Source organism: Varanus komodoensis, unplaced genomic scaffold (assembly GCF_004798865.1).
Source record: "Varanus komodoensis strain SLA01 unplaced genomic scaffold, ASM479886v1 scaffold63, whole genome shotgun sequence".
In the NCBI taxonomy this organism is placed as follows: domain Eukaryota; kingdom Metazoa; phylum Chordata; class Lepidosauria; order Squamata; family Varanidae; genus Varanus; species Varanus komodoensis.
This window is the reverse complement of record NW_025336259.1, coordinates 1,622,331-1,637,810: the sequence shown is the minus strand read 5'-3', so window position 1 is coordinate 1,637,810 and position 15,480 is coordinate 1,622,331. Positions and strand designations below refer to the sequence as shown.

At 44.6% G+C, this 15,480-nt stretch overlaps 1 protein-coding gene across 1 annotated transcript in view; it reads right to left on the bottom strand.

Moving 5' to 3' along the window:
• The window catches only part of UVRAG (UV radiation resistance associated), a 100,158-nt gene that overhangs the window by 68,027 nt on the left and 16,651 nt on the right, over nt 1-15,480 (bottom strand). The window contains exons 2-6 of the mRNA XM_044450151.1: nt 13,978-14,095; nt 8,489-8,523; nt 6,871-7,032; nt 6,077-6,151; nt 3,569-3,654 (exon numbers count right to left, since the gene is read on the bottom strand). Coding sequence (XP_044306086.1) covers nt 3,569-3,654; nt 6,077-6,151; nt 6,871-7,032; nt 8,489-8,523; nt 13,978-14,095 — 476 coding nt within the window. The remainder of the gene's footprint in view (nt 1-3,568; nt 3,655-6,076; nt 6,152-6,870; nt 7,033-8,488; nt 8,524-13,977; nt 14,096-15,480) is intronic.

Sequence of the window (15,480 nt, the reverse complement as noted above, 5' to 3'; positions counted from 1 at the left end):
ACACCATCCCACCCAGAGGGCTGCCCAGTTCCACCTTGAATGCCTCTAGTGTGGGAGAGCCCCCCACCTCTCCAGGAAGCTGGTCCCACTGTCACATTGCCCTGACAGTGAGGAAGCTTTTCCTGATGTCCAGCCTGAACCTGGGTTGTCACAGCTTGAGCTGATTCTTCCGTGTCCTACACTCTGGCATCAGCAGGAAAAGATCTTGACCTTCCTCTTTGTGGCAGCCTTTGAGGTACTTCTAGAGGGACATCATGCCCCGCCGCCCCCCGTCTTCTCTTCTCAAGGCTTAACAACAGGAGAAGGAGAATGATGGAGCCTTCACAGCTGGCTGGTACTAGACACAGCCTTCAGCATCCAGAGATCTCAGCTTCTATTAAGAATGTTTACAGCTCTTCAGGTTGAAAAGGTAAGCCTACAGGTACAAAGTCAAGAGGGACACTACGTAAGGTGCCAGTGGCATAGAGGAAGTTCCTGTAGCCCAGCATAGTATTTTGCACCTCCCCCTAATTCGAAAAAGCAAAATAGCTTATGCGATATTATGCCAGGACATGTAACACTGACTGTAAAATTCTGTTAGTTAAGCCGAGTTAAACTCTTCCCATTCCTGAACTGACATTTTCTTTTTCACAATGGAAAGACACAGATAAAAGAAAACTTTAACAATGCTTGATCAAGAGAAAGGAATTATTGCCCCAAGATGTGAAAACAGTCACCAGTTTTAATGACTATAATGGCTATTTAAGAATTCTGAGTATTCTGCCTACTTTTAAGTACAATTAGAATTGTACAATTACTTTCAAAATACTATTACGGAAGCACATACATTTGAAAATGCAACTTGCAGTTTTAGAGAATCCAGGGACAAACTGGCAGCTGCAGGACACGCGCACGAATAAGGCAGTTAAAATAGGCAGTTAACATCTGTTCTGCTCCACTCAACCATCTTTTCACTGCCTGCATTTCTTTCCTTGAAAGGCAAGGCTGACACCTTCTGGCGGGGCTGCTGCACAGAGAATTTCTAACTCCAAGCAACTCTTTCAAGAAGATTTAAGGAGTGTTGAAAAAAGATCTTTGCAAGCTGGCTAGGGAGCTCAGCAAGGCAGCTGAATCCAAAGCTGCTTCCACAGCCGGGTGGGCCAAACTCCTATTATGGCCCCCGACGGGTCACTCAACATCAAGCTTTAGTGGAATCAATCCATTCACACAGACCACGTCCAGCGCTCTGGCCCTTGCTGCCCAGGAGAAGCCGTAATTCCTGCAGCCAGTCAGAAGAAACAGGGGGGGCTCCCAAGCCACGAACGCCTTTCCATCCGCCCTGCTCAAAGGGCAGCTCCACCGGGTTTCTCCCCCAGTTGCCACTGGGCAGCAGCTGCTCCACCAGGCAGGTGCACGGGAGAGGAGGAGCAGGGCTCTTCTGGAAGCTGCGTGGAAAGGCCAGCTCCACCAGCGCCTCCTCTCCGTGAACCGCTTCCAGCAGGCCTCTTCCAGAAGCCCTGATCAAGAGCGTTTCAACCACTATACGAAATTAACTTAATTAGCAGCAGAGGTGGCGTCCCCTCCTTCTCTCCTTATGCCATTTGTGTGCGTCCCTAACCGTAACCCTCATCTCCCCTGCAGCCACAGACGCTTTGCTAGCCAGCAAGTTCCTGTCCTCACCTAGTTCCAAAATTCCCTGACCTTGTTTCTGAAGCAGCCCTCTACCCCTCTTCCACCTTAGTTTCCTTACTCCAGAACTGTCTACATGTCCACAGTCTGCAGCACTAGTCAAATGCATCTGTCCCTCCCCATATGCACCAGTACAGGTCACTGATACGCAGCAGTACAGGTGTCCACGTATCAACGCAATACAAAAAGGAATCTTGAAAAACTAGCTAGTCATGTGCCAACTGAAAAACTGAACAAGGTATCCGAGTTAAACCGGAAGGGAAGCCAAGTGGAATGCACAGGACAATAATCGGGCAGCACAAAACAGGGAAACCCCTTCATGCATAAAATAAGGGATCAACTACCGCTGGAAAGGTAGCAAAAGCAAAGTTGTTCCAAAAATGCTTTGGAAACTTAACCTTATGAAGGGAATGTTTATGCTCCTGACTGGAGACTGCTGAAAAAAACCCTCATACTACAGTTGGCCAAACCAGGCTGAAAAATACCCAAGCCAACAAAGTACATCTTTGATTATCAAACATGCATTTCTTGGAGGTGATAAGGATGCGCTTTTGGAATGCATAGGGACCATTGTCTTTATAGCTGCCTTTTGTTTAATATTACATCTTGTCATCCTTAGAGCCTTCTTTACTTGCTCGGGCCACATATCGGCAGGAGATCTTGGCAACTTGTCCCCAGCTTACAATTTGACTTCTTCAATTCAAAGAGCAAATATCCCCCAGATACAATGTAGGAGCAAAGTCATGCGGACAAGGATTTGCAGGTTTGCGCTTCACTTGGTATCCTCAGACACAAGCACCAGAAGGTCCCACTGCCAAGGATGATGGCGCAAGTCTTCAATGAGGAATGGTTACATGATAAGAAAGTGTGACTCTTTTCCCAAAGGGTTTTGTAGACTCTACAAGATTTTAATATGCACTTTCACTCAGCGGATCTCAAAGACAACATGACCAATTTTAAGTGATTGCCTGTGAAACAAGCAAGATTGATAAAGTCCTGAGCTCTTGGATTGCTGCTCTTCTAGCCAGTGTAGAGTAAGGCAATACCGGGTTATATAAACCAACAATTTGATCCCACCAGACGCATCCCTAATCTTTTTATAGAATTCCACTGAGTTCTCTCATGCACTTAGATGCACCTAAATACCATTCTGGATTCAGTCCCAACATTTTTCTCCAGAGAGCATAAAGATCTGCAAAGCTTGCAACCAACAGCAGCGATGATTGCTAGCAATATACTCAAGTTCTTGAAGATGTATTTCTGTTTCACATAGAACTTTAGTTATAGTGAATTTCAGAGTTGCACAGAGGAAGCAAAAGGAAAGAATGGTGCATTCTCCAACTTACAGGTGCTATTACTCATCACGCAACTGTTAAAAACATCAGTTTGAAAAATATAGTTGGTCTGGTGCTACTAGTAACAAGAACATTTATATACCAAGTGAATAAAGATGACACCGTCTCCCTCCACAGCTAGGGGAAACCCATTTCCAGCTAATGTCCTCTGAAGTCAGCAGAACTCCTTAGAAGGTTTAACACACAAGGAACAAACCACCCCAATCTGAAAGAAGCTTTCAAGAGCAGAATTCCAAGATGCAGAATTGGAAGCTCAGAACTATGGCTAAGGCAGTAGCTGCACAGCAGCAAAACAGTGGGTCTGAAGGAAAACCTCTTGGGAATGCATTTATGTTCAGGCCATTACCTGGGAAAGCCCTTGTACCATTACCAGTGCTGGACAAACTGCACAAAATTTCAAGTTGCAGAAGCACAACAGACCCTGTAGCCCCACCAAAAAATCGCTGCATAGAGTCACTACCCCCATTCTATTGCTGGAAACATTCCACCTGCAGGACAGTTTAACTGGACACAACCCACCCTTGCAGGATTTTTAAAAAGGTTACCTAAGTAAAGAGAAGACATCGTATGAGTTACGAACACAGTTCGGATCCACTTGGAGGAGGTTATTCTTCTGGGTTCCTGAGTGGCCCTTAAAGGCAAACAAGGTAGCAGATTAAATGCTTTTTCAATGAAACTGGATTTCGGTCCTATTTGCCTGTTAAAAGTTGATTCACATGTTCTGATCACAGACCAAAGGCATCTTGAAATCACTCTAGTAGAGTGGCCACCATTTATGTTTCTCTCAGATGTTTACTGACAAGAAATCTGCAAAACTGGAGCCTTTTAAAGGCACCATCTGGCAAAGAAAGTAGTTCTGGGGAAAACTGAATTATCTTCAACTTTAAGTATAAGCAAACTCCTTCCCTCCCCAAGGAAAGTATGAAAAGAATTTTCTAATCTACTTAAAAAACAATATCTTTTTCCCATCAAGAATTTCTCTACTTGCCAGGAAGCTGCTTACAATAATGGGAAAGGGCAGGGCATTTCCCTGGTAGCATATAAGGTTTATAACAATTGAAGACCCTCTTGAAAGCCGAATTGGCAGAGCTTGGTGGTGCAGCAAAGGCTGGAGGTTGCCTTCATAAGTGATATTAGGTTTGTGTGTGTGTGTTTGAAATGGCTTTTAGGCCACCTTTAAGGATAGGAGCTTTAGAAAGGGACTACTCGGCAAACACACACACAATCCAGAAGAAAGTACAGCTATTAAAAATGCTCCAAGTTTTACAATACATGTATTTTGTCAGCCCACCCCATGCAGAAAACTCAGACGAAGGATTCTGTACAACTGCTCCAGTCCCGATTTTAGACAGCAGGAACATAGGCTGAAAACAAGAAAGGAACTGGCCTGCCACAGACTATAGATTCATTTCCAGGTACCTGCAACTGGATGCGACACAAGCCACTGGGCATGCCCATTTCTAATTATAGTTTCCAGACAGGCACACCTTCCACCCAGACCTTAACAGGTGCACGTGGTCTTCTGTTTTCTTTTAGGCCCCAAATGCAATGGAAAAGTGCATGTACAGAGCAGCCATGCAGTTATTGCGGTGTTCAATACACCAGTTTGCGGATGGCGCCAGCTCTCCCCTTTCCAACCAAGTCTACAGATGCCGTTCTATCTCTGAACCATTGTCTGGATGGACAAAGGCAAGCAAAGTGGAGCTTAACAAACAAGAAGAGGTGCTCTTGGTTAGCCAACAGAGACCTCAGGAACTTGAGGTTCAACCCATGCTGGACGGGCTTACTCTGGATGTACTTCCGGAAGTGGCTTGAGCCTGGATGCCCAGCTTTCACCAGTAGGCAGGACTGCATTTGCACAGGCTAGTCTGGGGTGCCACCTGCGCCCATTCCTAGAGACGGCTGATCCGGCCACGATCACACATGCCTTAGCCGCCTTCTGTCTGGCTTGTGAGAGGCTGCCTTTGAAGGGCCTTCAGAAGCTTCAGCTGGCCCAGGATGCTGTGGGCAGGCGGCCACGGCTCCCTGGTTGCAGCAGCTTCCCTGGCTGCCAGCCTGTTTCTAAGGGCTGGTTATATATAGTGCTAAGCGGCTTGGGACCAGGCTACCGGAAAGACCGCCTTCTCCCACGGGAGCTCGCCTGGATCTTTGGCCTTCCCCAGAGACCGACACTTTCAGAGGCACGTGCGGGGGGGGGGGGGCAATACAATGGTGGGCCACTTCAGTGGCCACTCTCGGGCTGCGGAAGTCCTGCAGAGGCAGGCTGGCTTTGTCCTCTCTGCTGACCTTCCCCTGGAAAGCCTTTGCCTTTCTGTTCATGCAGTCCTTCAGTGCAGGTGTGGATCCCTTGAGTGGGAGATTGTTTCTAATCAGTTATTGTTAGGTTTGAATGCATTTATTTTATTACTGTTTTACTTAAGGGTTATTTATCATTGTGAGCTGCTTTGAGTGCCATTGTTCTTGTTGGAAAGGTGAGGGACAAACCAAACCAATTAGCAGCTGTAAAGAGCCTCAAAATCTATTGTTTCATTGAGGAAAGCTCAACAGAGAACAAGTGAGACCAGGATCTTCCAACAGAAAAATATTATCTGCTTATTAGCCTGGAAAGTTGTGAACGCAGTAAATTCTACTAGCTCTTCCTTCATAATCACCATATGTGGTGATCATGGCCAAGGTCCACATGTCAGGAGGAAGGGCTAGAAATTTCAAGATTTGGTACATTAGCACTACCTATCAGCTATTATACAGAAGACAACTTTTTACCCCGGAAACAAATATTCAGCTTCTATGAGCTATTGCTCAAAGCTGCTGCCAAGGTTCACGTGCTTGGAACGGTCAGCTGCTCTGTGCCGTGACATGTGTTCCCAAGAGCCTGACAGGAACATCGCAAGTTGTGGACCAAGCCACCATGGATCTTAAAGGTCACTGCAGTGGCTTCCCCAGAGGGACTCAGAGCACCACATTCAGGTATGTTGCTTAACTCAAAGCACCTGAATATCCTTTCCCTGCCACACATTAAAAACATGAGTGGCCAATACAATGCGCATCCTTACCTTTTGTTCATATGAGGCTCCGTAATAGCCATCGTTCAGCCCAAAAATGATTTCATTTGGGCTACGAGCATGTATCTGTTAATTAAACAATACCACAGGTTTGATCAACTTGATTATAACTCAATTAAGTCAATTAACAGCAAGGTAGCATACAATGTAGGAGAAAGTGAGCTCCCACTGCCCCTTAATGCTCAGCTTTAGTACTTGTCCGACTGCAGCGGGGAGGGAAAAGCAGGAATTTCATCCTTATTAGAGTCACTTACAGGATCCAACTTCCCCACAGGCAAGAACACAGCAAAGAGCCTTGTGTATCTTATGCAGCTAACAAGTTTACTGTATCTTACATTTTCACAGTGGGGATTCATCACATCACCTCTTCCCAGGCCTTCAGGAAAGCCTGAAGGAAATAGCTGCTGCTATTTCAGGTTTTTATTAATCTTTACTGTGCCATTGTTTCTTTTACTGTGTACATTGCTTTGGGTTTACAAAATTTCCGTAAACAAGCTTTTGGGGGTCCAAGCCCACCTAGCAAAAGGTAATGCTGCAATAAATGTGTTAAGTCTTTAACATGCTGCAAGGACCTTCATCATCTATTGCAGCAAACAAAGTTATTCTCTGGAATGTGTCAAAATATAAGGTGACTGAATAAGTAAAACAACTCCTCATCAATGGGCAGGTGGCCAACCTCAGCTGTTGCCCATCATAGCACTGGAAGTTCACAAAACCAGTCCGTAAGGTATTCTAAGAACAGGAATTTGCTGAAAATCCAAGGTCAAGCAGCATGAGCACTTTACCTGCTGGCCCAAATACTTGAGTCCATCTAAGTTGACATTCCATTCAATCAGGAGCTGGTAGGTATCATTCTTGCCACCCCAGATCCTCACCACAAAGCAGGACACGGATGTATCAAGGCGATCCGGCATCAGGCCAAAGTCGAGACTTCGCCATGTTGGATTCTGTTAATGTGGAACAAGAGACAGATGCAGGACACCAAAAATGCCCAAGGTATTACCTGACTGTGCATTAAGCTGCCTTATACCAACACTATTGAGTCAGGTAGTCCAACTGAAAAAACAGCAACAAAGAGCAACGTGATCTCAAGCACAAACACAGACAGCAAATTAGACCAGCTAAGGATTGGCCGACCTTTCTACCACCTTGCAGCATCACAATATAATCCAGGAGTAGGCAGAGTGGTACCCTCCATATCTCTTGGCTACAGCTCTCATAGCACCTCACCACTGGCCATGTTGGCGGCATCTTATGGCTCGTCATTCTGCCATCCAAATGCATCAAGTACCTATCTGGATATGAACATCTCTGCTCAGGCACCCTCCTCTCCTACACGAAACCTGCGGGTTTCCTACAGCCTGAGAACTTCAGTTACTGGGCAGCTTGGCTACCGTGTGGGATTCCCTGCCATAGGAAGTCGTGTTGGGCACCAATCTGGATGAATTTAAAAGGGGACTGGACACATCCATAAAGGAGGAGACTGCCTGTGACGAAGAATCGTGCTGGCTGTGTGCTTCCTCCTTTACATGCGGCACACACCACAGGCGCTGAGAAGCTGGGCAGGGGGAGGCCTTGCTCCCCTCCTGCTAGGGGGATCCTGTGGGCAGCTGGTCTGCCACTGTGTGTGGACTAGGGCCTGAGCCAGCAGGGCTTTTCTTGCGTTCTTGGTTTAAAAGTACAATAAATAACATGCAGGCAAATCCTGCGCATAGATCCATTAAATAATCCACCAATCAGAAATATACCAGCCTGCCCCATGGCAAGCCATTTGCATGGGTAGGATAACCAACCAAAATCATACAGTGTCAGGGAAGTTGTGGACTCTCCTCCAAGGGAGGTTTTTTTTTTCTTTTTTCTTTTTTTTGGAGTATCTGCTTAGAAAAGCTTCTGAAGAACCAACCTTAATCCAAGGAGTTGGGCAAGCACAGCATGTGCAGAAGCACAGCTGCATCTAAGGAAGCAGTGGGATTTGTTGCCCTCCAGATGTTAATAGAGTACAAGTCCCATCATCCCTGACCACTGGGCAAGCAGGCTGGAAAGCAGAGCCCAACTGCACCAGGAAAGCCTCAGGCTCCCACCTTTGATTCTAATAGAGCCAAGCCTCTGAACAGAACACCACCATTTTCTGAGAACTGCAGGAAGCTTGAAAGAAGACCCTGCTTTATCTCGGGTAAGCAGATCATAACGATGTTCTACAACTCTTAAAAGTAAACTCCTAAGAAAATATTCCCAGTCTCCAGTTTAATGCAGCAATGCACACTGCTTGCCAACTTACATATCGAGTCAAATGGAAACACTCTTAAGTTTTGGACAGAACAATGTTTCGGTAAAATATCTAGACACGTTGGAGAAGAGATTAAGAGGAAAGCTTTTTTAAGCCTATTCATGAAGTCAACTTACCAGAGAATTCTTTATCACTTCACTCTTATAAAATTCTAAGAAAGGAAATAAAATGAAAGAATTAGGGGTGGACTGCACAAGTTTGGGATAGAGCACTGGATTTTATGCTATGGGAAAGAATTCTCATATTTGCACAAAAGATTAAAGTTTATTCAGGAATGTTAGCTTAGCTCAAAACAATTATAAACAATCTATATGGAAAGGAATCAATTTGAAAGTGAGCCAACAGTAGATACTAGCCCAGCCTCCCAAAACTGAGTGCCTCCAGATGTTTTTTAGACTTCATTTCCTATCAGTCCCAGAAAGCATAGCCAATTGCCAGGAATCCTGGGAGTTGTGGTCTAAAACGTATAGAGGGCATCAGGCTGGGGAAGGCTGTTCCACCACAATCCCATCAGGCGACCAAGTGGGCATTTCCACGCTCTTCCTTCCCTGCAGCCTCTTTGCTCTGGACAAGTATCTGAGCCTTATTTCCTGACTGTAAAATAGGAATGGCAGTTTTTCCATTAATGAATGCTGCCCACAGAATTACAGCACTGTTTAGATACAATTATTTGACCACATTCTATAACTTACCAGGTGGACTTAAAGAAAAGTAATAATCTTTTTCCCTAAGCAAACATGACACTCAACATTTAATGTTCTTGTCCCAGGCATTGCTGATGTCAAGGTCTGAAGAACACAGAAAAGGCTTCCCAGTTTGTAGGAGCCTAAGAAAGCCACATCTCTGTCACATTGGAACACCACCAAAACAAAAATGCAGCAGCAGCAGCCTGGCAAGTGAGCACAATCCAGCAGGCAAACCTGTGTGATCACATTTAGTGTGGGTGGAAAACGGGTAACAGCTTCCTTAGTGACAGCCAGCTTTACAAAAATGCATTTCAAAACTGTGAAGAGCTGGGTTTTCCATTCAGTATTAGACATACGCAGTATATTAAGACATTGGTATTAAGTTTATTTGGGCTCTACTGAATTGTAAGCTTAAAAGTCACAGCAAAATAATTGCATGGCTTTCGTTCAAAAAAGAGGGCAGTGGCCTCCAGCAATAATGGTCTTCTACTTCTGGTACATTTAGTAAATCACTAAATTCCTTAACTGTTAGGAACTCAGACCAACACTTTCCCCCCACTTGCTGTTCCCCCATCTACAAAATAAAAAAGGCTAAGTCTGCCATTCTGCACATGCTTACCTGGAAGTAAGACCCACTGAACTTAACAGGTCTTACTTCCAAAGAGACACGTACAAGGCTGCAGTGTAAGGATGCAATTCAATGCATAATTCCTTTTAATAAAGTGAGACTTACTTCTGAGGAACCATGCATGGAATTGCTCTGTAAGAAACCATGACTTACAGTCACTACACTGTCAGGATGGAATTTGGCCCATTGCATACTAATCCCCCACATATGTACTTGAAGAAAAGCTGCAAATTATGGGGAAAATACAGTTTAAAACGAAAACATGCAGGTGACGCACCACCAGGCAAAGTACGCACAGACAGCTGCATAATTTCACCCACATTTTTCTGAGCAAATTAATATCCTCTTTGCGTAGGGCAGCCTTCCCCAACTTGGTGCCCCTAAATATATTGGACTTCAACTGCCATCAGCCCTAGCTAGCACGGCCACTGGGCATGAATTCTGGGAGTTGTCACTGAAGGCACCAGGTGGGGAAGGCTGGTGTAAGTGGTGAATATTCTCGATGCCCAGTCAGAGGATGGGGGGAAAGAGAGGTAGTATTTACACATGTAGTAAATGCCATGAAACAGTGCATTCTGAGGACGGGCGCCTGGTTTTCCCAAGCCTTCTCCTCTGACTGCCCAGCTTCTCGAAGTGTCAACAGCATCTCTTTTGCAGGAAACGAAGCAGGTCCACCCACACTGAACAAAGGACTACACAAGGAGAAGCCACTCCATTCTCATTAGAGGGCCAGGCAACAGCCAGGGTTACCACTTTAGACTTTCATGCTGCTGGCACTGCTGATCTTTCAACTGCTCAGTTTGAAGAACCGGGCGACTGAAAGGTGCAGAAGGGGACACGTGGGCCACTGCACACCCAGGAGGACTGTCCCTGAACCCAAGCAGTGAGGTTATGTTCCACGTTCTTAACTGCTGCCCAAAGCTTAGTTACTATGGAGATAAGCATCTTAGAAAAATATTAAGATAGGTTGTGCATACTCTGGGGACAAGTCAGAGGCAAAGGGGTGGCATGGCATAAATTCCTTCCGTTTGCTGTAGCTAGAAAAGCCAGTTAGAGCTGCCTAGAAGTGTATCACAAACTTTTGTCTACTAACCATATAGAGAGGGAAATGGGTCATAACTCAAATAGAAGTTGGAAAAGATCCACTATACTAAGCAGACATCTATATTTTCTTAATCCTTTTGCAGCTATTACTTCTGCCCTGCAAATGCCTTAGATGACAACTCTCAGAGTAAGAATGTTCTGGGATCAGGAAACTGATTACAGTAGGCATGACAGACAGCTAGTGCTGAAACCAGAGAATCTCAGGTTTTGTGATAGAGAAAATTCTAAAAATGTATCATGCACCTTAAAACAAGCTCATTTATTATGCCCAGAGTGCAACCTGTTTGTACAACTATCAGCCTCTTGCTTTTGGTTTTCCTGATCCTTCAGGCTCGGACACTAAACTCACTCACAGAATCAATTTAGAGCATAGAAATGTTCCAAATAAATAAATAAATAAATCCAAATTCTGATTTGAGGGGAAAAAGCACCCCAAATGATAACCATGTGAAAACTTGCAAATAAATCCATTTTGCACAATTCTGACTAATTCACAAAATTTAAATGTGTTTTTTTAATATGTAAGTATCTCTTCTTTTTAAATTATGGATCTCTCTAAAAATGCCTCATAGTACTGAGAGCATTCACTATTGGCTTGGAAACAGATGTGGTACTTGCAGTGGGATCCAGCACCAAGGGAGAATCATTTGCTTTCCTTTATGCTGGACTTGATCACGTGAGCCCAAAGCCAAAGTTCAAATTCCAGCTCTGCTACAAGTAACTGAGTGGGCTGCACGTCTGTAAAATTTTTTTTTTAAATCCCCAGCAACCCCAAAACTCCACCTTCCCCTATGTTGCTGTTTTCCGGCTGTAATTTGCAACTGGAGTATTGTGCTCAGTTTTGGGCCCCTCGTTACAGAAAGGATATAGCCAGGTTGGAGTCAGTGCAGCGTAGGGCCACAAGGATGGTGGCCGGTTTGCAGGGAATGCCGTATGAGGCGAGAGACTGAGGGAACTGGGTCTCTTCAGCCTGGAAAAGAGGAGACTCAGAGGGGATCTGTTGGCGACATTCAGGTGTGTGAGGGGGTGTCATACGGAGGTGGGTAGAGACCTGTTCTCCCCTGCAGGGGAAGGCAGGATGTGCTCCAACAGAGCAAAGCTCAGGGAGCCAAGGTTCAATTTGGATGCCAGGAAGCACTTCCTGACAGTCAGGACCCCAAAGGTATGGAATGGGCTCCCACGGGAGGTCGTAGAGGCCCCATCGGTGCGGGTGTTCAAGGACAGGCTGGACATGCACATGGTGGGCATGTTGTGAGCGGAGCCGGCTAGAGCCGGGGGTCAGACTAGATGGCCCGGGAGACCCCTTCTGACTTGCTCTGTTGCTATGTTTCTATGAATCACTTCACTGCTTGCTGCTTGTGAAGGGCAACCACAGTACAATCCATGTTAAGTGATCTGCATCTCTAGACTTTATGACAAAGAAGAAAAAGAAGCTGCTCTTCTTTTCAGCAGATGTGTGCCTACAACACTGTCCTGGGTTGCAGTACATGACAGACTGCACTGACAGGGGGTTGCTGCACTGGGCTAAGGGACACAGGTGCCGTTTTTGCACGGTACCTGGTTGCTGTGGCGTGTTGCATCATGGGAACACAAGCAAGTAGGGGTTGTTTCAGGGGGTTAGATAACCCTCAAATAATTAATGGCTTGTGTTAGGATTGAGGTTATTTAACCATCCATCAACTCCAGTCGCCCGGTTTTGCATGAAACACCAAGGCACCACTGGGCAGGTGCCCACAGGCAGGCAGGCGGTAACGATGTCATACACGGGCACCCAGCATGACGCGACGGCCTCCATGGGTAAATTAGCCAGTGGTGGTCTGTTGTGACTCGCAGACAAGCTCACTAATGCATTCCAGCCTAACTCAGTTTGCTCCTGAGAAAAGTCAGAAATCATGGAATAAAATGGGGACGATGTCTTCGTATGGATCACAAACCGGTTGAAGAACAGAAGACAGAGAGTGGGAATGGATGCCAATTTCTCCCAATAAAGGGATGTGACCAGTTGGGTCCCACAGGGTTGTGTATTAGGACCAATGCTTTTCAGCCTATTCATAAATGATCTGGAGGAAGCCGTAAGCAGTGAAGCGGCCAAGTTTGCTGTTGACATTAAACTATTTGGGGTGGTTAAAACCAAAAGGGATTGTGAGATGATCCAAAGGAATCCCTCCAAGCTAGAGAATGGGCATCCAAACGGCAAATGCAGTTTTTTGTAAGCACAATGTAAAGTAATGCTATTGCAGCCAAAAATCTCAACTTCAAGAGTAGATGAAGAATCTTTTGTGGGCGGGGGGGGGGCACCTTGATGAAAATGTCAGCACAGTGCTCGGCTGCTGTGAAGAAGGCAAACTCCATGCTAGGCATCATTAGGAACAGACAGAAAACGGAATTGCCCAGATCCTACCTCCCCTTACACAAATCCCTAACATTACTGTACTTAAAATACTGTATGCGGTTCTGGTCACCTTACCTGAAAAAGGATATCGCTGAGTTGGAAAAAGTAAAGAGAAGGGCAACAAAAATTATCAAGGAGCTGGAGCAACGGCCCTATGAGGAGAAGCTACAACAACTAGAACTATTTAGGTGAAAAAAGGAGAGTAAGGGAAAACATGATAGAGGTTTAAATTAATATGAACCAGAACACTCAAATCTGGGATCATCCCATGAAGCTAACTGGAGGGAGGTTTAGGACAAGTAAAAGGAAGTTCTTCAAAGAACATAACCTTTTAAGGAATCCACCGCCACAGGAAGTGGCGATGGCCAATTCAGATGACTTTCAAAGGGAAACGGACAAATTCATTAAGGAGGAAGCGATCAGTGGCTACTAGTTTTGCTGGTCACAGGCTGCCTCCATTATCAGAGGTGCTTTGCCTGCAGACACCAGTTGCTGAAGAGCTTGGGCAGGTGGGACTCTTGCACCCATCCTGCTTGAGGGATTTATTTTATTATTTATTTATTATTATTAAAACATTTTTTTTTAAAAATGCGGGCAGCCAGTCTACCACTACGTGGGCAGAGTGTAGGATTGGATGGACCAGTCCTCTGATCAAGCACAGCTTTTCTTACGCTAACTCTTAATCCCCCCGTACAAGTGAGATGGAGCAAGGCACTTTTTGCATAGACCCTGATAAAAGAAGCTGAATTATTGGTGCTGAGGAAGAGAAGGAAAAAAAGACAGCTGTTTGGGTACCTTTACATATCTTTGTATTATCACATAAGTGAAGGGTAAAGTAGGTGTCCAGGAGGCGAAAACCATTCCTATTAATAATGTTCCTTGCTGCAATGTTTCGCAGGTGACGAAGACGCCTCTGCAAAAAAAAAAAAAAAAAAGCAAATATTAAGAATGTTTAAAGGATGGAGCTGGCAACAGTAACATATCTAATTGTCATGAAAATCTCCAATATTCATCCGAACAAAATATAAACTTCCATACATATATTTTGTTCTGATGAATATTAGAAAACATTAAACATTCATTCCCAGTCTTGATATTACTCACAATGTGAGACAGTAATTTGCTACCACTAATTCTTCCATTTAATGAATTGAATAACTGGATTCCAAATGTTCAGAGTACTTCAAATTTTTGTGGGTTCCTCAATAGTGTTGTCAACTTTACCATCTCCAACTTTCTTTTCTTGATCCTAACTTACTTTGGCAGTATCCACTCGTGACTGCGAGCCAGCTGGACACACCAGCCATAAAACAAAAAACTGGGGAACTAAGGCACCAGAAATGAGCCCAAACTCTTGTTTCTGAAACAGAATCGGTTGTGATGCCAGCACAAAGGAGCCGCTCAGAACGGTCCACTCCAGAATCTAGCATTTAGGCTCATTCCCACTCATGTTAGGAAGCACCGGTTTCCCCCTGTGCTGGCAATGACTCCTGCTAGCACAACAGAGTCAGCAGAGACACAAGGACAGTATTGGATTCTGCCATTAGCCTTTGGTTACTTCTTTAAATTTTAGAAGTAGTAACTGCAATGAAAGACTTATCTATACTTAGCCAAAGGAACAAAATTGGACAAAAATAATAAATATGTGAAATAACATGCTAACCTGATTCTTCGCTTTCATGAAATGAAGTACCATCTTTCAATACTGAACGCTAAAAGGTATGAGGGCTACTAAAGCGTATTTCAGCTCAATTGGTGATTAAAATTGCAGGCAGCTCAAGCAGCTCCTAGACTTCACTGCCTGCACAGAATCATTGTTTTCCATGAAAAGCCATGGAAACAAGAGAGTAACAATTTACTCATTATTACTAAGCAGACGGGTGGAAAATTACACTAGTCTTGCTGTATCAACTTATATAAAGAGTTCATGTGAGCATCTAATTACCAGAAGCAGCATCTTACTTTTGTGACAGAAACCTAGAGTGGGGTGATACTCTAATATCAGTTCACAAGATACCCTAATCTTAAAACTAATTGAGAGGAATATAGAATTGGCAGTTAAATTCATAACAATGCACAACTGCAGGAAAGGCCAAACTCTGGACATCAGGGCTTGCAAACTTTAAGAGTTGCATGTGGAAACTGAAGCATTTGGGTTACATTTAGGAAAACTTTTCATGTTTCCTGAACAATGGTGCAGATCTGACTACTAAGCGTAGTTAATTTACAATGTTTCATTGTTACAAGCTTTGCACTTCCCTGCTTCAATACATTTTGTCAGTTGCACACTTTTCTAAT